The sequence below is a fragment of the Lucilia cuprina genome, chromosome 3, assembly GCF_022045245.1.
Source record: "Lucilia cuprina isolate Lc7/37 chromosome 3, ASM2204524v1, whole genome shotgun sequence".
NCBI lineage: Eukaryota > Metazoa > Arthropoda > Insecta > Diptera > Calliphoridae > Lucilia > Lucilia cuprina.
In genome coordinates this window covers 29387183-29412333 of record NC_060951.1, presented here as the reverse complement: position 1 = coordinate 29412333, position 25151 = coordinate 29387183, and the positions used below count along the sequence as shown (strand labels likewise).

General features: G+C 29.1%; 2 protein-coding genes across 3 annotated transcripts in view; one reads left to right on the top strand and one right to left on the bottom strand.

Moving 5' to 3' along the window:
• The window catches only part of LOC111679743 (pre-mRNA-splicing factor ATP-dependent RNA helicase PRP16), a 61403-nt gene that overhangs the window by 2038 nt on the left and 34214 nt on the right, over positions 1–25151 (top strand). The window contains exon 2 of the mRNA XM_023441338.2: positions 39–232. Coding sequence (XP_023297106.2) covers positions 39–232 — 194 coding nt within the window. The remainder of the gene's footprint in view (positions 1–38; positions 233–25151) is intronic.
• On the bottom strand, positions 9073–22167 carry LOC111679744 (serine/threonine-protein kinase DDB_G0283821). Of its 2 annotated transcripts, none has more exons than XM_023441339.2 (4): positions 20888–22165; positions 12336–12514; positions 9463–9567; positions 9073–9373 (listed from the first exon to the last, which is right to left on the bottom strand). In XM_023441339.2, the coding sequence occupies exons 1-4, from the start codon at positions 21582–21584 to the stop codon at positions 9281–9283; spliced, it is 1074 nt and encodes a 357-aa protein (XP_023297107.2). In that variant the 5' UTR covers positions 21585–22165; the 3' UTR covers positions 9073–9280. The 2 variants fall into 2 exon arrangements, 1 of the variants encoding a protein (XP_023297107.2); XR_006940146.1 differs by lacking the exon at positions 9073–9373 and adding an exon at positions 9625–9906 and having other exon boundaries at positions 20888–22167.

Here is a 25151-nt window from a genome sequence, read left to right as displayed (position 1 = left end):
CATATACTAATTTTATTTTTTTTGTACTTTGGTTTCAGGTGAAGAAGTTGGCTATGCTATACGTTTTGAAGATTGTACCTCGGAAAAGACTGTCATTAAGTATATGACTGATGGTATTTTATTGCGTGAAAGTTTACGTGATCCTGATTTAGATGGTTATTCTGCTATTATTATGGATGAAGCTCATGAACGTTCCTTATCGACGGATGTTTTGTTTGGTTTGTTGCGTGAGGTGAGTGGATACGTTTTTAATTATATTTTAATTGTTTAAGAAATATATAACTACAGTTTATGGAGTATGTATTATGGTCGAGGTTCAGAAAGGCAGGAAAATATCAGATTTTTTTTGAGAAAATATTAGATTTTTAATTTTAAATGAATTTCTTTTAGAAAAGACTCGTCAATTTTTAGTTAGAATAATAAGAGGATCTTTGGGACAGAGGTAGACAATAAATCTCTATTTAATTTCGAATTTGAAAATTACTCTTCAGTTAACATTATTTTCAATCTAGCTTTCGAAGATACGATTTTTTGTTTTTAAATTCGAATATAAAAATTTTGAAAAAAAAAATAAAACTTTCAATGAATTTTAAAACAATTTCAATGTATATTCCGCAAATGAAGTTTTTGAGGTATGTTCGAAAAATTTCGAAAATTCGAACTTTTGTTTGAAATTTTTTTAAACTCTGAAAATAATCTCTGAAACATAAGGATTCATAAAACATCATTTTTGTTTTATTTGAGATCAATTTCTGAGATTGTTCTTTAAATTTAAAATTTGGGATTTTTTTTAAAATGTTCGAAAATTTTTGAAAATTCGAAATTCAAAATTTTTAAAACAATATCTCAATGATTAGGATTTATAAAAAAACTTAATTTTAGTTTTATTTGAGATCAATTTGTAATTTCGATCTTGAATAACAATATTGGTTTAAGGTAGCTGATTTTCGCTTTACTTGGGTCTAGGTTGATCCCTTTGTAAAAATACCTGGTACAAGAAAAGAGAGATAGGAAAAAGTAGAAGAGAAATAGAGAAGGTACGAGTTTAATTGCTGAGGTAACAGACCAGGACTAACTGACATGGATAATTAGTGTGCGTAACAAAGTTTACAGCCATTCTGTTGATTATTTGACAATTTGGATAGATCGCCGAAATAGGCTGAACAAAGGCAAAACAATTAGATGTAGTCTCTTGCTCATCCACATTTTGACAACTCCTATAGAAATCATATAGATCCATTAGTGGCCACGCGACCATCAGTCGCTATCGTTAGAGAGGTAGATTTTAGTGATCTGCCTCTTAATTACAAGAAGTGGAACACCGCAAAAGCCGTCTCTTGCCAAAGTGTCGACAATATTATTGACGTACGAATTCCCTTGTCACCTGTTCGAATATCTTGCCATCTCATTGAGACACGCCCGGCATTCATGAACAATTCTAGGTGTAAAACACACACCAATTAGAGATTAATTCGCAGTTTGACTATCGGTTTAAATTTTGATATCCCTGTTAGATAATCCATAGCACCTTAGCCCTCTTAATCGCTGATATTTCTGACTGAAGGATACTACATTAATTATTAAGTCGGAATGATATTTTCATGCCAAATTCCTCAATGAAAATGTCACCACCACCGCCAGTGATGTGAAGTGCATTAGATCTCATAACCTTTACCAGTTGTTGTCTAAGTGTAGCTTTATCAAACGCCTGTCACCAGATCAACTATCTTATACAGCATAATTGATTTAATAAGTGCCTCAAAGAGCCTGTAAACAATTCTTGGATTTATACTCCAGCATTAGATGCCCCAGATAGTACATTTTTGTTCCAAGACAATTATATTGTAACTGCACTTTTTATACCCACCATTCATTCCGTTTGTAACACATTGAAATATTGATGATAGACTCACAAAAGTTTATACATATGTATGTATATCATGGGTGCTAGGGGGTTAAAATTTTACACAAATATTCCGTATAGGTAAGATTTGTTAGGTATTAATAATGGTCAATATCGTTCCACGTTTACGCATAGCTCCATACAGTTGGAAAACTTGAACATTCATAACTGTTTTAAAAATGAGAGTATTGCGATGAAATTCGACATAAATGTTGTGTTATATGAGTCAAATTCTCTCTCTCTCTCTAACAAGTTTTATGGGGAGCGGTCCATAATTGCCCATACCCCTCACATATAGTTCAAAAAAGACGCGCACTACTGCCTTCAAAATACACCACTTTAGTGGGGAGGGTAATATGCGTTTGTGATGTTGTGTGTAACACCCGACAATATTGATTCTACACTTACCTTAAATCACTTTCTGAGTCGATTTAGCTATGATCGTCTGTCCTTGTGCTCACGCTACAAGTTGTAATTTTCAAGATAACTTTATGAAATTTGTACATGCCCAAAGATGAAAGCAATTAAAAATGGTTGAAATCGGACCAACAAACGTTTGGGTCTAGGCGAAACATGCTTAATTTCACCTTTTGATGAACGAAAAAGTTTCCTTTTATGGGTTCTCACTTTATCCGGGTCATACACACTTGATTACATGTTTCTAGGTTCAGTATTATAGAAATTTCAAGAAGTACCTTTTGAAGAATGATAAAGTATGCAAAAGTCCCCATTTATAGATTCTCATTTAATACGGACTCTACATACTTAATATCATGCTTCTAGGTTCAATATTGAAGAAATTTCAAAAACTAACGAAGTAGTACCAAAAAGTCTCCTATTATGGGTTCTCACTTATTCGCGGCCATACATGATTAATTTCATGTTTCTATGTTTAATATTATAGAAATTTAAAAAAAAGTACCTTCTGAAGAACAAAAAAGTATGCAAAAGTCCCCTTTATGGGTTCTCACTTAATCCGGGCCATACACGTTTAATTTCATGTTTCTAGGTTAAATATATCAAAAAGTACCTTTGGAAGAACGATAAAGTACCAAAAAGTCCCCTATTATGGGTTCTCACGTTATCCGGGCTATACATACTTAATTTCATGCTTCTAGATTCAATATTATAGAAATTTCAAAAAGTACAAAAACGTACAAAAAGTCCACTTTTATGCAAAAAGTACCGAATTTACCCGTTTTTACACTTTTTTACCCCCTAAACATTCGAATTTCCAAAAATTCCGTCTTTGTGGATCTATTCGGTGTGAGACCAATCTATGTCCAAATTTAAGCTCTTTAGCTTCAATTGTTTAGGCTGTGGGATGATGAATCAGTCAGTCAGTCAGTAACGTTAGAATTTTATATATATAGATAAAGCTTATAAGTCCTAATCATAAAAACCTATCAATGACCCAGCAAAAAAAGAACTTCCTAAGAAGCGAAAAAGAAGTAGAGTTTACTGCCTGAAAGTACTGAAAAAGACCTGAAGAAGTTATGATTTTAACACAGAATTGTCATAGGGCGGGGGATGTTCTTTTTATTTGATTCCAAATTCACTACATCTAAAGTCATTCGCAGGAAGTAATTTTTATGTGTTTTTTTTTGAAAGTTATTAGATAGAAGACAACTAATTTGACACAAATTATATTAACATAAATAGAAGAAATTAATCAAGTAAAAAAATCATTTAGTGCTACTTTTGAAGTGGTGATAAATGCTATTCTTTTGGAAGGACCTTTTAAAGTTTATCGTAAAACTTACCTTTAAAAAAAAAATTTGTTAAAAAAAAACTATTTAATTTGTTATAATATTTATTGCTTTATTAAATATGTATGTATTTGTATTAAGCTCCAATAAGTGTATGTTGTTGTTGTTGTTGTTGTTTTTCTTTAAAGTGTATATAAAAAAAGACACATTTTACAAAAAGAATATATAATTGTTCAATTCACAATCGTTGTTGTACGGTTGTATTGTAGTAAGTTGTATTTTAGTATTTTTGATTTGTTTTTGTTTCAAAAAAATTTATTTGAATTTTTTTACGACATACAATTTTACAACGATACGACATCGTTTGTGAATTGCACATGAATATTTTTTGTTTTGTTATATAAAAAAAAATTATTGTAAAATTTTTTTAACAATTTTTTTTCTTAATACATAAAAAGATAAATATAAAAATAACACATTACTTTTTTTTAATATCATTGTTTAAATATCACTTAAAACCTAAATAAACAAATGTATATGTATGTGTTGTTTTATTTATTTAATTATTTAATTAATTTTTATACTTATAATTTAAAAAGCAAACAAAATCACATAATTATTCTTTTTTCATATAATATTTTATTTATTTATTTTAATAACATTTCTTATTGGTTTTTTTATGACAATATATATTTTTTTCAATTTCAATTTAAAGAAACACTTAATAGTACTATAAATATATATATAAAGACAACAATAACAATTGCTTAAATAATAATTAATAAATTATAAAAAAATAAGTTAGAACTTTTTTTCTTTTATAAAAAAAAAATTAATAATAAGTCTTTTCTCCATTTCTGTTACAATTTCACAGTTTTTTTATAAAGTGTTAGGGGCGGGTTGTAAAAATGTTTGTTTTTTTTTGTGTAATGCGAGTTTCTTTTTTTTTTTTTGTTTTTTGTAACTAGTTAAACTTTAAGCTTTAATTTTTTGTAATATTTTAAAAGCTTTTGGTGTTTAGTTTTGTTTTTTTTTAATTTAGATGTTTAAAAAGCATCGTAAAAATGGAATGATAGCGATGCCTTTATAAAATGTTAAAAAGCTTTTTAGTTTTTTATTTTGATAATAGAAGTTTTACATTTTTTTAAATACGAAAAGGAATGATAACAATACGTTAGGTTTTTTTTAATGTTAATTTTAATTAAGAAAATCGTTTAAATATTACAATACGATCCAAAAAACAATTTTGAGTTTCTACTATTTTTAAAAAAAAATTTCTCCAAATTTTGTTAAATTTCTTTTTAAACTTAAAATTTTTGAAAATTTTCTTCAATTTTAATGATTTTTCTTCAATTTCACTTAAAGTTACAATATTTAAGCTTTTTTTAAAAAAGTTCGAAAAATTTTCGAAAATTCGAACTTTAGTTCGAAAACTTTTTAAAGCTCTTAAAATAATCTCGGAATCTTAAGCATTCAAAGAAAACTACTTTTAATTTTCTTACAAGACGATTTCTTAGTTATTCTTTAATTCGAACAACAAAATTTGGAAAAAAATTTAAAAATTTTTAAGAATATTTTCAATTCAAACTTTAAAATTTTGAAAAAAATGTTTAATTTTTTTATTTTAAATTTGAATAAAAATTCAATATAGTTTTAGTATTTAAGCTTTTTTAAAAGAAGTTTGAAAATTTTTCGAAAATTCGAACTTAAGTTCGAAAACTTTCCAAAGCTTTTTAAATAAACTGTGGAACACAAGGATTCATAAAATCCAATTTTTATTTTTTTTAGAAGACGATTTCTTAGTTATTCTTAGTTATTCGAACTTCAAAATTTTGAAAAAAAAAATTTTTTTTTCAAGAATTTAAACTTCAAAGTTTCAATAAAATTTTAAAATTTTCTTTAATTTTAATAAAATTACAATACAAATATATTTTAGGTTTTTAAAAGAAGTTCGAATAATTTTCGAATTTTTCAATAGCTGAGCTTTTTAGAATATGTTCGAAAAATTTTTGAAATTTCGAACATAAATTCGAAACAAATTTTAAAACTCTTAAAAAAATCTCGAAAACAAAAGGATTCATGAAAACCTATTTTTATTTTTCCTAGAAGACGATTTCTTAGTTTTTCTTCCATTCAAACTTTAAACTTTTAAAAAAAACTTAAAAATTTTAAAGAAATTTTTCAATTCAAATTTCAAAATTTCAATAAAATTTGAAAATTTTCTTTAATTTTAGTAAAATTACAATGCAATTATATTATTTTATATTTTTTAAGCTTTTTTAAAGAAGTTCGAAAAATTTTCGAAAATTCGAACTTAAGTTCGAAAAAAAGTAAAGCTCTTAAAATAATCTCTAAAACATAAGAATTCATAAAAACATATTTTCAGTTTTCTTAGAAACCAATTTCATAGTTATTTTTCAATTCGAACTTTAAAATTTTACAAAAATTTAAGAATTTTTTTAAAATTTCTTAAAATTTTTCGATTCAAACTTTAAAATTTCTGTAAAATTTGAAAATTTTCTTTAATTTTAATAAAAATTTAATGCAGTTTCCGTATTAAAGCTTTTTTAAAGAAGTTCGAAAAATTTTCGAAAATTCGAACTTAAGTTCGAAAATTTTTTAAACCTCTTAAAATAATTTCGGAAACATAAAGATTCATAAAAACCTATTTTTAGTTTTCTTAAAAGCCGATTTCTTAGTTAATCTTCAATTCGAACTTAAAAATTTTGAAAAAAATTCAAATTTTCAAAAAATTGAAAGTATTTCTATTGAAATTTAAACTTGGAAAAATGTTATCTAAAAACTTATAAGCTGAAAGCTTTTTATTAATTGACTGACTTTATGATTCTATTCCTGTATTATTTTCGAAATAATTAGACCTTTACCTTCTTCATGTAAATTTTTCTATTCTTTTGAAAAAGCTCATATTTCATGTCTTTTATTTGTTTAAAAAGAAACTTTAGTCTCAAACTACTGCTAAAATTTTTCTTTATTATTTTTCGAAATATTTCAACTTTTTTTTTTGTTTTCCAACTTAACGTAAAAGTTCACACATCTCATGTACTTAAGCTTTTAAAGCTTTCTATAATTTACTTTCGAAATATATGAACTTTTTCCTTAACTTTTTTGTTTTAATATTCAAAATCTTTTTGTTCTAGAATTTAATTTTTTTTCGAAATATTTTTTACGAAAAAGTTCACATATTTCACATTATTCGAAATATATAACCTTTTTCTTAAATTATATTTCGCAAAATCCTAAAAAGGTCTAGATTTTACGTCTCTAATAAATCTCAAATCGTGCTATTGAAAAAAATTTCGAAATATATAAGCTTTTTCTTTATTCCATATGATTTGCAAAATCTTTGAAAAAAATTATATATTTCATGTCACTAATAACCTAAAATGAAGAAAGTAAAACCTAAAGATCTCGATTATAATTAATTTAACGATACGTTAAGCCCTATTCTCTCGAATAGAGAGATTTTTTTAAGTCTCTCCTATTTCTCTGTCTCTGTTTTTAATGCTGAGCTTTACACTTAAACAAAGAGCTCTCTGTTAGTTAGAGAGATTATTTTTAAATCTCTGCTCTTTCTCTATCTCTGCTTACAATGCCGAGCTTTACATTAGTTATAAGCAAAGAGCTCTCTGGTTTTCAAACCAGTCATCGGCAGAGAGAGATAGACTCAATTGAGTATGTTCTTGCGCAAACAAAGGACAGCAATAAGTCTTATGAGAAAGTTCTTTGCCAATTTCTGATTAAAAACTTATAAACGATTCGTTTAAACAATCACACAAGAGAGCCGTTTGTCTATCACTGTTTTAAACATACGTAAGCTATACAAACTAAGAGAGTTCATTTTGGCACTCTCCGGAAAAGTTTAAAACGATTTAAACAAATTTAAGAATTTTTGAAAACTAAAGTATTGTCTTAATAATTTTGTAAGAGAGCCGTTTGTTAATCTCTGTTTTAAGCACGTACATTTATTCTCCCTTGGAATGTTAATTTTGTTACACTCTGATGTTATCTGGTTTAAAATTGATTCAATTGATGTGTACAATATTTAATATCTCTTTAACAATCTCTTAAGAGAGTTGTTTGCTTATCTCTGCTTTTAGCGTACATTAGCTTTTACTTTTATTCTCCCTTCGAAAGCTAATTTTGTTACTCTGAAAACGATTCAGTTGTGAGTTTTGTCTTTAATAGTCTCTTAAGAGAGACAGTGAGAGCCTATCAGTGTTTCAAATGCTTTCGAAAGCTTATTTTGTTACTCTCCGACGTTGCCTGCTTAAGAACCGATTCATTAATTTGTGCAATATTGAATATATAAGTTAAGAGAAAGAGTGCTAAGAGAGTCGTTTGCCTTTCTCCGTTTTTAGCGTATTCACATTTAGTGAGCCTCTTTTGTTACTCTCTAACGATGTCTGCTTTAAAAACGATTTCGAAATTATGTACAATATTTAATATATAAGTTTTGTCTTCTACAATCTCTTAAGAGAGTCGTTTGCCTACCACTGTTTTAAGCTTACGTTTTGCCTTAACAATCTCTTAAGAGTGTAGTTTGCCTACCGTTTGTCTTAAGCGTACGCTAGCTCATAGATGTATTCACATTTAGAGAGCTAATTTACACAACAACTCTTAAGAGAGCCGTTTGCCTATCACTTCTCTAACAAATCTTTGTTTAAGATTCATTTGCCTTTCTCTGTTTAAGTGTACCTCATATATGTATTAACATTTAGAGAGCTAATTTACACAACGGCTTTTAAGAGAGCCATTTGCCTCGCACTTCTCTAACAAATCTTTGTTTTAAGAGAGAGCATTTTATTACTCTCTGACGAAGCCTCAGAGACTTTACACACTAAGAGTTTCTTTTGAATTTGTTTTTTGTAATATTTAAACGATTTTGAACAAAAATTTTCTGTTAAAAATTTTGAATATAATTTCAAAACATAACGTATTGAAACAATTTATAAATAAACTTCTTTTAGCAAAATGTATATTAACAAAAATTTCTTATTAACTTCATAGAAGTTTTTGAATTAGTAAAAAAAAAATTTCAAAATTATTTGAAAATTTTACAAAATTTTTAAATTTTTTCAAAATTTCAAATTTTTTTTGAAATTTTTTTATTCTCTTTTTTCGAAAGCTTGAGTTTAACTCGCTACTAAAGGCCATGTGGCTAGTTTAGGCTTAAATATTTGTGGCAATTGTTAATTTTACTTTTTTTAACTAAAATTATAAAATGAGGACTAGAATTTAGTTTTAATAAAAAAAGGCGAGCGTGAGTTTAATTAGTTATAAGAATACTAATAATACTTAAACGTATAATAAATTTATACGATTAATTAAAAAAAAAATTGCTATAAATATATAAACTGTTTGTTTATATATATATTTCTGAATAAACACAACAAAAGTTTAATAAAACTTTTTGTTTTATAATATTTTTTTTTATATATATTTAATTTTATCTTATCATTTTCAAATAAATAAAAAAGAAAAACAAAAAAACGTTCCCTTAGGAATTCTAATCCTCATTAATTTAAGACAATTAATTAGTTTTAAACAAATAATTACCCACATTTGGCAAATAAAGCAAAATGTTTAACACAAATTATAATTGAAAATTTGCACAAATTTAAACAAAAATTTGCACAAAATTACAATTTTACTTAGAGGTGGAATAGGATTTTTGTTTATTCATTAATAACAACATGCCGGCATTCATGCCCACACTGCCCCACTTAACGCATTCGGACATCTGCAAATAAAAAAAAGCAAAGAAAACAAATACAAAAATATTAAATTTCAATTTTTAAATTAATTTTTATTAAATTTCTATCTTCTCACCTGACGTTTTCTGACATCCTGTTGACGACTACCGTAGCGACACCAATACACAAAGTGCTTATTATTATTCCACAAGCTTTGTTTGGCTTTGCGTGCAAAGGATATCTGTAAACAGTTTTTATTGAAAAAAACATTAATTAGCATTTGTTGTTTTAAATTTACAAAAAAAAGTATCTTTTTAGCCTACACCCATATTAAAGCGCTTAATTGCATTGCATTTTATTTTTTAGAAAACGTTATGCCTTGTTTATCGCTTTCATTTAGTGTTTAGGCTCCTCTTCTAATTAGTGATCCTAGTAAAAAGGTTCATTATTAGAATGGTTTAAGGTTAAATATTTAATTTTATTAATATTCAATATTTATCCTGTTGTGTTGCAAGAGTTTCTTTAGTTTCCTTGTTGTTGTTGAAAGAAGAATGTGAGTGTGAGAGAGAGGGAGAGAAGGCTTAAAATTTTAAAAAATAATAGAGTTAGCTTAAACCACTTTTGCAAATAAATTGTCAATAAACTATTCAAATGCAATATTATTAAAATTAGTTATAAAATAGAAATAATTAAAAAATAAGAAATCTTAACCGAGAGATCAAAGTTGAATTTCTTTATCACATCCGTTGTAAATTTTAAAAAAATCTCATTATAACAGAGCCAAAAATGATATCCTTACGCGTAGAAGGAAGGATATACATATAAAAGAGTTTTAACCCTTATTTCAAAGTCGTCAGATTGGTCTTAACAAAAATGGGGAAAAAATATATCTTTAAACTGTTATAACAACTCAATAACGACCGCAAAAACGGTGTTTTTTTAATCTTTAGGACTCTGACCCGCAAAGAGCTTTGTTAAAAGTTTGCACTCTTCAAGCTGTTATAACGACTCAATAAAAGAGCGCAAGAGCGGTGTTTTTTAATCTTAAGGACTCTGATCGCTAAAGAACTTTGTTAAAATCTTTTAAACACTCTTAAACACACGCATTTTTAAAACGCTATAAAAACCAGTAAGAGAACTAATTTTTTACTCTCTGCCAATGTAGGATTCAGAACCCAATAGCTCCGAAACCTTATGTGATGAAGGACTTCCTTAAAAAAAGCATACTTTGATCTCTGGGTGAAATAGTTATTGGAATAATACTTAAAAATTTACACTAAACAGACCTAAAAAGTTATAAGGGCGACCTCTAAAGGGCCAGAGAATATAAAAAAATTCAAAATATTTCTGCAAGATATATAAACTTAATGATTCTTTTGTCTTATTTCCGTTTGGTAAGAGGTTGTGAAAGAGAAACCTTGTCCATAGAGATCCTAAAAATGGATTGATTTGTCTAGACGTTAGATTAATGAGAACAAACAGTCCAGTATAGTCGAAAAGGGCTCCGTTTTGTTTGGACCTAGTAAATAGTATAGATCCATCATATAGTCTTGAGAAATCTCAGAAATTTAGACTTAGAAAACTAACTAAATAAACTCGTAGCATATAGACAGTGTAATATAGCTTTAACAAATGTCCAAGTGCAAAATGTAAATAATCTCATTAGTATACTAAGTTCGCAGTAAAATCTTTCGTTTAAGTTTAGAGGTCTCTTCAAAGACCAAAACAACTTCGAATAACTTCGGAAATTAATACCAGAATAATATGACATTCGAAGAGGAATCGAATATTGACAATCGGCTCGTCAGTCCATTTTTTCATGCAAACTCTGCAGTGTCGAGACCAAAACATTTTCAATTAATTTCTGAAGCCAAACCAGATATGGCAATCAAAGGGCAATCGAGCATGGCTATTTACCCGACAATCGGACTGTGTGTTTTACGGTCCATTGTTTCATGACAATTACCGATCTTAATCTATACGATAAAAAGTTCAGAGAGAAGACTCTAGAGTGTTAACATAATAAGGAGTCTGAGCTTATTCTTGTTTATCTATAAGGCAAGCGAAGGATAGGCTATTATTCAAGAAAGTTACAACGAAACTGTCATTTTATCTTTGCGATAAATTGTAACAAGACATTGAGAAAATGGGGGTAGGTCTACCTTATGGTTTTGATTCCTGAAACCTATTACGTTACGGTTACTAGGTTTACTTTAACCGGATACGAATTCCAAGGAAAGGCCCTTTATAAGAAATTGCAATATATGTACCATTGGAATTTCATCAGACGATATTTATATAATTGATCTTAAATGATCTATAGTGAGTAATTTGTTTGATCTTTGAGAGATTATGCAACTTGAGTTATTATAATAGTTCTTAACATTATGTTTCCTCGATATATTCGATTTTATAAAGTGACGCACAATAGTTTCCCTAACATTTCCACTTTCTTTCTGTAAAATTCCTTATGGGGGGAAATTCTTACACTACTTACTTTAACACTCTTTCTTAATTATTTGCTATCATCTCTTTAATATTCTTGTTATTTATTCTTCATTTCACAATAAACCCTTTGGGTCTTCAAGACTTTTATCATAAAACTAGCATAATTATATCTCAGTAACACGTGAAGGAGATTAACTCTATTCTATATCTCGATATGTTTTGAAGATCTCAAGAACGAAAAGTAGAATTATCAGTTACAAAGAGATTAAGACTATAATAGACATTTTAGCATAACAGAGTCTCTCACTTAAAGTAAAAGGTCGTGAATACGAATAACTCTATTCTATCTTAAAATTTTGATTAAATGTTGGGAAATTCTACTCTACATGGATGGTTCCTTACCACACATTTGCGCATTTGAATAATTTGTTAAATATTTACTATAACAATTTAAAATTATTTTAAATTAATCTTAAACTAACCTAAAACTATTTAAAACTAAAAAATAACTTATATAATAAAAAACTAATGATATGATTAAGAATAAATTTGCAACATTACCTGATTTCTTATATCCTTCTCATTGTGTGGCGGTTTTTCTTTATCAGCAAAATTATTAATACGCAATTCCCAATCATTATTCCAAATGTCATCCAGTGACATTTTTATCATTTTAAAGGTGCCATTCTCACGTATTTTCACAGAAAATATTTCAATTGTTTCGGGTTTTGGTTTATTATCTGCAAAAAAAAGTGAGGGAAAAAAATACAAATTATATTTAGAATAAATTTAAATATTTACTTTACATTTTAAATGCAAATGTTTGAGTGGAGAATTTTTAAAACTTTTCCAGAAAACAAAATTCAATTTAATTTATTTAAAGAAAAAAAAAAAAACTTTACTATTATTATTATAAGTATTTGTGTGTTTGAATTAAAATTTTAAATCTTAATAAATTTGTTGACACTAATTTAATTGTTATTTATCCAGATTATTCTTATACAAAGAGTCAGTTGTCTTTTTATTATTATTATTTTTATTTTCATAACGATTACGAGATAGTGATAAATTACCCCTCAAACATGTTTGCTGGGGGGTATGTTAAAGTCATCGTGAAATGTTATGAAATGACAAATAAGACCCGATAGGAAAAACTTTCAAAACTCCAAAAACTTTCTCTTTTGAAGAAAGCATGTTGTCTGGGTTTAGAATCAATGTTTACATTGGACCTTTAAGAAGGCGAAGTATTCTATGTTTGTTCATATCTTCGAATCATAAAGACAATTTTTTCCAATAACAAATTCCATACAAATACATATGTCCCGGAGAAAACGAAAAGCTTCCGAGAATCTTTATGATTTCAAGAGACAGAATTGGCAATAATATATGTGTAAATCTCAAAATAAACCACAGAATATGAAAGTTTTCTCCTGGGAAAACGAGAGACACTCATTAGAATCTAGGAATAGTTATTTGATCAGATTCAAACAGATTAGAACTCATTTTTCAATTACATTAAAGGAGGTTGTGGAAATCTTGGAATACACCTTATAAAACACATTTTTTCTCAGGAAGTTTCTACTGGACTCGAAAAGACTGTAATTCTGGGAAAAAGTAAAGACACCCATGGGAATCTAGCGAACAGCAATTCATCATTTAAAGAATCAAGCAGATTAGTACTCAGTTTTGAATAGAATTAAAAGCGGCTGTGGAAATCTCAGAAGACGAAAAATTTCTCAGGAATTTTCTACTGGACTCGAAATGATTGTACTTTTGGGAAGACGAGAGATAGTCATTGTCATTTAGGAATTGGTAATTGATCATTTTCAAGCAGATTAGAACTCACTTTTCAATGACATCTAAAGTGGTCGTAGAAATCTTGGAATACAATACAGAAGGTAAAAGTTTTCTCAGGAAGTTTTTGCCGGACTCGGCAATTCATTATATAAAGAATCAAACAGATTAGGACTCAGTTTTGAATAGAATTAAAAGCGGCTGTGGAAATCTCAAACGACGAAAGATTTCTAAGGAATTTTCTGCTGGACTTAAAAAGATTGTATTCCTGGGAAAACGAGAGACACATATTGTCATCTAAGAGTTGGTAATTGATCAGATTCAAGCAGAGTAAAACTCACTTTTCAATGACATTAAAAGTGGTTGTGAATATCTTGGAATACACCACAGAAGATCAGTAATTTTCTTTTGAACTTACACAAATTGTGTTCCTGAGATAACAGGAGACACTAATTGGAATCTAGGAATCGGTAATATATCATGTTGAGTGAAATTCAAGCGATTAGGACTCAGTTTAGAATGACATTTAAAGTGGTTGTGGAAATCTCAGAAGACGAGGCTGATGAAAACTTACTTTTGAATGTCAATAATAGCGGTTGTGGAAATCTGGGAATACACCTCAGAATGCAAACGTTTTCTAAGGCATTTTCTTGTGGACTCGAAAACGAAAGACACCCATTAGAATATATAAATCGGTATTTGATCATTGAAAGATGCAAGCAGATTATGACTTTAAACGATTGTGAAAATCTTGAAATACATCTCAGAGTATAGAAGTTTTCTCAAAAATTTTCAGCTGCTGAAACACCTTAGGGTTATATAGCTGTAGCTAGGTTGACATTCTTTGCATCTGTCAAGATCAGATACAAATACTTTCATAATCTAAAATTATTTCAAACTTATGTATTGTTGGTAGTTTTCAGAAGAATATTCGAGATAAAGCTATTGCTAGAATGATAACTTTTAGTCTTTGTGGAGAAAATTTTCTCTCTTAAGATTTAAAATCTTAAGTCCAAGATAGTTGGCGCTTGAATATCGCGTGCAGTAAACTTTGAAACAAATATCGCAATCGTTAAGAAATCAATTGATTGATGAAGAGTCAAATAGATAAAGACTAGTATTCAGGGGCATTAATTGGAACTGTTGGAATCTGAAAACTTAATTAGGAAGATGACTAACCATGCAGAATATAATTTGCATCTGTCGAGATCAGATGCAAATACTTTTGTAATCTAAAAATATTTCAAACTTATTTACTGTTGGTAGTTTTGAGAAGAATATTCGAGATAAAGCTATTGCTAGAATGGCAAGTTTTGGTCTTTGTGGAGAGAACTTTCTCCCTTAAGATCTGAAAACATTAGCCCAAGATAGTTGGCGCTTAAATATCGCGTGCAGTTGAAACATTGAAACAAAAATCGCAATCGTTAAGGAATCAATTGATTGATTTAGACTCAAATATAAGACTAGTATTCAAGGGCAGTAATTGGAGCTATTGGATGACTAAACATGCAGAAAACTTTCGATTTTTATAGAAGTTATTACTGAGGCTGTTGTAGCAAATATATCCTATTCATTTAATGGAATATTACGATCTCCTGTATGTTAATACTTATAGATCCGTTAATTTCTACGTATATAATTTCTACGTATATAATTTCTACGTATATAAACTTATCTTGATCTAATCAAAATCTGACGTCTTAAAACTCTATGATTCAAAACTTGAGTAATCGACATTTCTATTAAATAGAAATGTATTAAAATTAACACGTAAATAATTTGTTATTAAAATTCTTAAAGATTAGATAACTATTTTTTCTATCTTAAAAGGCCTTTCATTTGATTTATAGAAAATTGGTGAAATTATGATTCAAAATTGAACAGTCCAGGCCCCCCCATATATAATTTGTTAATAACAATAAACCGTATAGGTTTGATAATAACATTATAAATTAAAATAAAAGAATTGAAGAAAGTTAATCACAATTGTAAACAAGATTTATAAAGAAATATCTCGTATAGAGAAAAAGAGAGAAAGAGAGAGAGAGAAGGGGGGAGATGGTGAGGGCACTGAAAATTATTGTTTTCAAACTTATTACTTTATGGACTTCTAGATTTTACTATTATATTTAATATTGAAAGATTCCTATGCACACTAAAGAAGCGTCTGGTCATTAGTACTAAGCTGCTGACAATTCATCAATTCTATAAGTTAGTAATTGTCATGTAAACAAGTATTTAGGGACTTTCAATTGCAAACTTTTGACCTTAATTATTTTCTTTTTTTTAATATTTATCTTTATCATCTGAGTCATTAATATTTAATACTTTTTTATGAGTTTCTCCTCCTACATAAACTTTAAATTGTTTTATAATTTTAAATAGTTTCTAAAGTCAACTCTTTGCCTGCCTCAAGTCACTGACACTTTTATTTATTTGTTCTTGAAGTAAGACAAAAACAAAATTGATAAATAATGAACTGTTACAATAATAATAATAATAATAAAAATATTGACTTTTTATTTAATTCCTTTTTAATGCCATATAAATATTAAAAAAAATAATAAATAAATAAACTAACGACAAAATCGGCCATGTTACGCCTAAAGTGTAGTATAAAACAATAATAGTAGTACATATAGTATATTTGCTAATAGGAGTTGATAAGAAAATAATTGCTTAATTTATAAACTATAAAGTGATTAAGTTTAAAGCGAAATGCAAAGTTTAATAAAACAATTAAATACACTGAGAAAAAACACCATAAAACAAAAAGAAAATATGAAAAAAATCCTTTCTTAAAGTAAAATATCTCTAGCAAAGCTAATAAACTTAACAAATTGGGGATAAATAATAAAATTTACTAAACATCAGCCAGAAAATATAAGAAACTTTCATTTGCTACGCTTAGTAAACTTAATAAGGTCTTGTAAATGCTCTATAACAAAAGAATTTATAGTTTTAACTTTAAATGATAACACAAAACTTAAATTTGCAAGTTGCAAGACTTAAAGACATGCAAACCGGTCTTGTAAAGAAGCATGACTGTAGAAATTACTTTTTCATAAATTTCTCTTTTTCTTTTTCATATTTTGTACTTTGCAAGACCTTGTAAATATGCCATATCAAAAGAAAACATTAATTGCAATGAAAAATCTTAAAGATTTGCAACACTGAAAATAAATAAAAAAAGGACTAGTAAATATGCCAGACTTTATAAATTACGATTTTTCATGTATACTTGCAAATAAATATATTATATTAAATTATCTATTTACAAGACTAAATAACACTGGTTTGTAAATTTACAACACTTCACACCTTGAATGTGAAAGCTATGCTAAAGCTAAAAGATCTACTAAGGTAAAAATATAGGAAAACAAGTCTGATAAATATGCCTGACTTAATGAGAAGCATCTTCTTTTGTATATTTACTACATCTTGTAAATATGTAGCAAACAGTATAGAAAATATGATGACTACAATTGTTAGACTACATCACATTTCAAATTGTTTGTGTAAATATACCACTCTTGTAAATGTGTTATAAATTGTGAAGAAATATTTAAAATTAATTACAAAACTCAGATTATTATATTTGCTAGACTAACCATATTTGCAAATAGGTGTTGTAAATATACCACACTAAATCAAACGCAATTTCAAGACATCTCTCTTTGCTATACATATTAGTTAGATTTACTATTCAAAAGATTTAGTTAATACAAGAAATATGCAAGAGATTCTCTCTTTTACCATATTTGCTACTCTTGTAAATATACCACGATTAAAGCCTATCATTTTCTTAGATTTACAATAAGCAAACCTATAAAAACCCATTAACATAAAGTAAACAACATTTGACAGCATTGTCAATAACTCATACCTTTAAGAGATCATTTAGCAACTAAAGAGTAATTAACCAACTTAAGAGTATCAAACCAAAGAGAACATAATGCATTAAATTCAATAAGTTTGTTACTAAAACCAAACAAAGTTATTTATTAGAGTTGTAAAACTCAACAGTAATAAAGTCATAAATAAAAAAAACAAAGTGCAAAAAAGAAAAAAAAAAAACAAAATCAAAATTTTCGCTAAAAAGAATTTTCGAGAATACAAAACCTAGTATTTTGGTTCTAAAACAAAAATATGTTTGCATTAGAGGTGGTTGTTTATCAACAACAACAGCAAAGAAAAAAAAGGTTTTAATTATAAATATGCGTTTTAAATTATTCTGTTGTTTACCTTTGTTGTAGTTATTTTATTTGTTATTTGTTGTGGCAAAATCACTAGACCACTTAAATACAAATTATGCATAGTTGAAAATTGGACTGAATATCTATATAGAGTTTTTTATTGTTGTTGTAGTTGTTATTTTATGACAGTTATCTCTCTTATATGTAGTTTATTATCATCAGTTTGATTTTCTTACTCATTAAAAATTTATTATTATTGTTTATTTTCAACGTTGACATGATTATTGTGTTTAAACAAAAAAAAAAAAAAAAAAAAAAAAAAAAAACGTATAAATATGAAGAAGCTGATTATTGTGTCATCTCAACTCGTCATAATTGACAAAAACAATAATAACACACATCTTGGACATACTTACGTAGCGTAGAGATTGGTTTGAATAGTGCGCGATTGAAATAGTTAAATTTTGCTTTAGAAAATTAAGAGATTTCATTTAACTTTAGTAGACTTTCTATAGTCCACACTATAGACTATCTATAGTCCAGACTATAGACTATATATAGTCCAGACTATAGACTATATATAGTCCAGATTATAGACTATCTATAGTCCAGACTATAGACTATCTATAGTCCAGACTATAGACTATCTATAGTCCAGACTATAGACTATCTATAGTCCAGACTATAGACTATCCAGATTATAGACTATCTATAGTCCAGACTATAGACTATATATAGTCCAGACTGTAGACTATCTATAGTCCAGACTATAGACTATCTATAGTCCAGACTATAGACTATCTATAGTCCAGACTATAGACTATCTATAGTCCAGACTATAGACTTTCTATAGTTCAGACTATTGACTATCTATAGTCCAGACTATATATAGTCCACACTATAGACTATCTATAGTCCAGACTATAGACTATCTATAGTCCAGACTATAGACTATCTATAGTCCAGACTATAGACTATCTATAGTCCAGACTATAGACTATCTATAGTCCAGACTATAGACTATCTATAGTCCAGACTATAGACTATCTATAGTCCAGTCAATAGACTATCTATAGTCCAGTCAATAGACTATCTATAGTCCACACTATAGACTATCTTTAGTCCACACTATATATATTCTATAGTGTGGACTATAGTCCAGACTATATAGAGTCTACAGTCCAGACTATAGAGAGTCTATAGTCCAGACTATAGAGAGTCTATAGTCCAGACTATAGAGAGTCTATAGTCCAGACTATTGAGAGTCTAGAGTTCAGACTGTAGAGAGTCTATTGAGAGTCTATAGTCTGAAGTCCAGGCTATGGGGTGTCTAATTCAGAGCGTGGGTAATTACTACTTTCCTTAAACAGGTATGGGCATTACTAAAATGTAATAGAAAAGTACCATTCTTCTCCTAGTAAGATTCTACTGGCTTTAATGTCTATATTCCTACTAATAAAATTTAACAAAATGTTTTATTTAATTTCAATGAATTGATTTAAAAGATACGTGATTAAGTTTCTTTTTTAGGTCACAAAAGTGATGATGCTTAAAGTCCCTAATTAATGAATTAAAACTAATATATTTCATAAATATAAAATATATATTTTGATGTTATATATTAATACATATGTATTATAAATAAATATTTAATTGTTGTTGCTTATTATTATTATTATTATTTCAAAAAGTAAATCAAACAAACATAAATAAAATATCACGAGCTTTAACTCGTGCTAAGAACATTTTTCTTTAAATAAAAAAATATATATTCGTATACCAACAAAATATATTAAACAAAAATTTATTTTTACATTTTTTTTATAAAAAAATATTTTTGTGGACTTGTGTTTTTTATTTCATTGCTTTACGCACGTACACACATTTTTAAATAAATTTTCATGATGCTTTTTGCCAAATAGCAAATTTTCTTTAATTCCTTAAAAAAATTAATGCTAATATTATAAATTCAGTGCTTGTGCACCTATATAGGGAAAAATATAGGATCGTATGTCTTCAATACAATACAGGTTTTAGTTGTTTTAACTATAGGTCTTGAATGTCTGAAAGTCGATAATCATGAGGATGGCACCATGCGAAATTTTCATGCTAAATTTAGGAAAGTGGTGAGACTTCCTTTAGCGAAATACATATTTACGAGGGTTGAAGTGTTTTAAAAGTGTATGAAATATAAAGTTCAAAGGATCAAGAAGTTGGCACAATATTAGGATCTTAGAAATCCTCATCGATAATCCAGCAGTTTGGGCTGACATGGAGTTTGAGTCAGTACTGGTTTTGAATTTAAGAAAGTCGATCAGCCACAGTTTTAAAAATTCAAGAGATACGATGTTCACTTAATCAGTTCTGGAAGAGTAGAGTATACTAAGGATCTTTTGAATCCATGTTGTATAGTTGATATGACATAATACTAGGATTGTTGAGGCCCCTTTATATGGCTGAAAATGGTCAATGTTCGATAATGTTTAAAAGAGTTGCGGAGTGTAGTTGGTTCGTTTTAAAAGAGTAGCATATGTCCTTGACCCATGTTGAACATATCATATACTAAAATACTGGGATATAGGCATTTGAAGAACCCTTAAAAGGCTGAAATTAGTCCAGGTTTGAAAATAAAATGAATATGGAATACTGCCAATTAGTTTTCATAGATTAGGAAACGTTTAGGACTATTTAGTCCAAACTGGTTGCAGCATACCAGAGTTATCTTACGATTGAACATATCGTTTGAAAAGCAAAATATTGGAATAAACTCTGATCGTTGAAGATTCTCTTTTAGAGGCGAAATAGGTTATTCTTTAGCGAGGTGTAGAGTGCTTCCGATCGGCTTCGGAAATGTCGAATATGTTATAGAAGAATACTGTTACAATTGGACTTTGATAATTAAAGAAGGTTTGCAGGAGTGATATCGAGTTAGAAACGGGGTTAAAAGAAGTAAATGGAACAATAGTGATCCGTCCAATTGTGTAGGGTTAACGCAACACATTTAGCGCCTACAATGACTTCCTATATAACTTTTAATATAATTCCAATGTCACTTTTACAAAATCCATGAAAACCTTTTTTTCTATCCTCCCAAAGATGGATTAAAATCCAACATTAACCTACCTTTATTAGTTTTACACAGCACCACACCAAACCAGGTGGTAATTGGGGTATTATTTTCATCTTGTGAATCCAAATCATCGTCATCGTCATCATCAACATCATAATTGTCGTCAACAACATCATGATGATGATTATGATTGTGATTATTACGATATGAACCATTCGAAGACAATAACATTTGAACACTTGTTTGATGATGTTTGCAAAATTCCTCAACGTCTTCGTGTTCATAACTGTCGTTCGAACTGCTACTGCTGCTTCCGCTGTTATTTTGTTGTCGTGTCTTATTCGTTAGAGACAACAGGCGTTGACGTCTACGCTGCTGTTGTTGTGCTAATTTCCTGGCCACAGCTGCACTACTGCGTACTTCAACAATGAAACCGCACTCGACTACAGCACAAAAGATACGTTGTTCATCAGGTTTAAACCATTTGGATTCACGTAATTTTTGTACAGCCACCGAACTGCCGAATGTTTGAGCTGTCGATGTCCTATTGAATGGTATAAGACCGCGAAAACCCAGACCACCACCACTGCTAGAGTTGTGTGAAGGGTTTTGATGGTGGCCCACATTAACGGTGCCACCACCGCCGCCGCCGCCACCATCACCTGTATTGCCATTATTATGTGTTTGATTTAAATGACCCTGTAAAGGCCACCATTTTAAAGCGGAGACAAAACTATTTGAACGATTCATATTTATAGTTTTGGCTGCCGTTGTGAGACTTTTTCGAAATTGTTGCTCGTTATTCAAAAAAATTTTTTAACAAAAGATTTTTTTTCTAAAATTTTCACGTGCGTGTATTTTTCTTTAAAAAATAGAGAAAAAAATTAACTTTCACTAGCTTTTCCTAATTATTTTCTATTTATTGTCTTATTTTGCGTGCAACACGATTTTTTTTGTTTTAAAAAATATTCAATATATTAATAAGTTTAATGATTAATTAAATTCCTTTTTTTTCGGTTTCTTTAAATAAATGCACTGCACTTTAAATCTGGTCACTTGTTTATAAGTTTGTGTTAAATTTTATAAATCACACACTTTTTTTGTTTTTTTATTTTATTTGTCTCTTCTTACTCTTCACTTTTAAAGCCGTTAGTTAGTTTTGTTTTTATTTTACTTGTTATATTATTATTAAATATGTTTTTCTTTTATTTTTTACGTATTTAACGGCACAGAGGAAAAAAAGTTCATTCGTGTTTTATTTCTTTAGTTTTGTTTTTTTTTTCTTTGCTTTCAGCTTTTAGCTCCACTCTGTAAGAGATTCACAAGATAAATACCGAATATATTTGGGAAATAGGTTTATTTAAAGCCGGTTTGTTTGCGGCTCGCTACACACAGCGAAAAGAAAATCGTACCATAAAAATATTTCGTTCTCTTTAGTTTCGTTTGTTCAGTGTATTACTTTCTGTAAAAAATACTCTTTTTTTTGCCCTCTCTCTTTTTGTTTTTCTCTCTTTTTTAAATTTAACCATAATAAAAATTACATTCACTTTATTAATTCACCATTAGTTAGTGAAGTGGTGTGTATACGTGCTATGCAATGCATTCCCAACATATACATATGTACGTATACACAACAACAACGGCAACAAAAACATTGTGTTATTGTTTAATGATATTATCATGAGCAGAAGATAGTCAATTTAGCTACTTTTTGCTTGTTTGATTTAAGCGTTTTTTATAGTTAAAAGTCTTTAAATTCTCAATGGATTTCTAAATTGGAATGTGGTTGGTTCCTGCGTCTATTTTTGGGGTGCTATGGGTCGTTGAATATCCTTAACAGTAAAGCTTAAAGGTCATTATTTCTTTTGCGGAGTGTTGCTTTGGCTAAGCAACTTCTGGTCTAACAAATTTGACACATTTTTATAATATAAAGGAATAAAGTACTGATCAACCAAAGTCCACTATCAATATGGACAACTGTTTAAGATGTACGAAATGTTTGAAAAGATATTTAATATCTACAACCTTTTGTTCATGTTGGAGTTAGGCAGTGGGTTTAACATAGGTAGTTGAAAAACCTTTATACGTGAAAATAACTTTAATAAGGACTAAAGGAATCGAAATCTTGTTTTGGAAAAGTAACTAGAACTCATCAAAGTCCGAGTTTTATAAATGCATTGGATGCCATAATACTGATGCGAATTAGACAAAGGAATTTTAAGAAATTTTCTAAAAAGAGCTTCTGGTCCAAATTGGAAAAATTGCATCGCACCATACTTCATCTCGACTACAACAACAAATAAACTGTAAGGTCTCATGTAACCTTTATATAGCCACTGAAATGTCAAGGTTTTTGAACTGTCGTTGTCTTGATGAATAGTATAAAACCATGGTAATCAATATCAAAGCAAAGGAAATGTTGCTAAAACTAAGTTCTCCTGGTATCCATGCATCCTTAGTAGTAATCTGTGTTGTATGGATATTGAGCTCTTGCCATCATTGCTTATAGTACAGAGCAATTATACAGCTTGGTTAAAACGTGTTGAAGATTTTATTTATCATTAATGGGGAGTCTGATTTAAACCCACATCGAGACAGATAGAGAGACAGTATACGGGTGGCAAGGCTTGTAGAGTATCTGTTGTCATTGGCAACTGCACCAAACATATCCTGAATTAAAGACTTTATCCTGAATCCGTCTTGCCAAATTAGGTTTAAACCATAGCCATAACGTGGATCCCAAAGAAACCTCAACCAACTGACCATGCTGGTATCTGGTCATCCAGATTATGCGATTCTCTGGTCATGTCAATGACTAACCATGATCTGAAATGTCATCTCCAGTTTATAGTACCAGTAGTATCCACTTCATTATTATGGATGCCCTTAAAATGGCCGCGGTAATGTTATGTTCGTGACTCTTCATATCTTTCGAGAAAAACCTATTCATGGAACATTTACATATTTCGCTCTTTCGAATATTAGATTTGGGAGAATTTTGATGTAAGGACTGAGATCTAATCTATGTCTTTTTCTATAGTCTATATCAAGAACATTTAACCGAATGATTTTCTTAATGAGAACATAACCTAGACCATTATTTTCGGCATTCATGTGGAGAATATGTTAGTTAAAATATTCATAACTATGCCAGTGATAGTGTTTGAGCCATTAAACCGTAACATATGCTTTTAAGGTACTTTCGGTCCAAACACCGATTACCAAAGGTCTAATAGTCAGACCTGCTGACCATCTATACAAATAAATGCAATACCTGGAGCAGATCATCCATGGTAAGCCATGAGTGTAACGATTCTTCGTGATTACCTACACGTCCTCAATATTCGCGGCAACATTGGGTGCTAAGCAGACATGCTAGTAGACTTGGGCTATCCTTCAATGATCACTGTCGCAGTTGCAAAGGCAGGGATCTTGCCAGAACAAGATCTGCTCTTGATATCTCCAGTGCAGTTCCAGTAGGAACCCCGTTAGTTTTTATCAAGAATAGTATCCACAGATTCTATCTTCGAAAGGCTGAAAAAGGCGGAATAACTTAGGGGCCAAGATGTTGTGTACCTCCTTTGATTAGAAACGCACAAGTCACCATATAAACCGAAGTAGAGGAGATATATCGAAATTAATAGCAGTAATAACAGGGTGCTAAGCAGACATACAAATAGGCTTGGGCTACCCTTCAATGAACACTGTCGCAGTTGCAAAGACAGGGAAAAAGAAGAAACGGTCGTCCATCTTCTCTGCGAATGCCTTGCTCTACCCGTGAAAAGCAAACGTTTTCTTGGCAGTTACTTCATATTCTAAACTGTGAGATATGTGGATCTAAGCTTCATTTATTCACTTACAGGATTATTCACGAATATTCCTAAAAGCTCGATTATATTAAACTTAAAATCTACTTCTTAACGTTTCATTTATTTTCAATTATATTTTATAGGAAATCTTTTATATAAAAAAGCTTGAATAATTACAATTTCTATTTATTGTCAGTTTAAAAGACTTATTTAGCTATTGTTTTCTTCATTTGACAACCTTGTTTGGGTGGTGGTGGTGGTGAAATAAAATTCTTAAATTTCTCTTTCATCACTTACATACATACTTATATACACATATGTTTATGAGAGAATTTGTGTTCTACTATTTGTGCACTCGTTCCATTACTCGTGTTTTTTTTTTGTTGTGTATTTTATTTCAGCATGTGTTATCATAAAGTCCATATGGAAGATGTTGTGTATTTATGTATGTATATACACTTTTTATATATGTATATTTTATTTTACTAGTCAAATAGTATATACATAC

Excerpts from the sequence above, each read along its gene's own strand:
- LOC111679744 (XM_023441339.2), bottom strand. The coding sequence starts at position 21,584 with ATGAATCGTTCAAATAGTTTTGTCTCCGCTTTAAAATGGTGGCCTTTA. Across the intron at positions 12,515-20,887 it reads GCTGTGTAAAACTAATAAAG|ATAATAAACCAAAACCCGAA; the intron begins GTAGGTTAATGT and ends TTTTTTTTGCAG. Across the intron at positions 9,374-9,462 it reads AGGATGTCAGAAAACGTCAG|ATGTCCGAATGCGTTAAGTG; the intron begins GTGAGAAGATAG and ends TTTTATTTGCAG.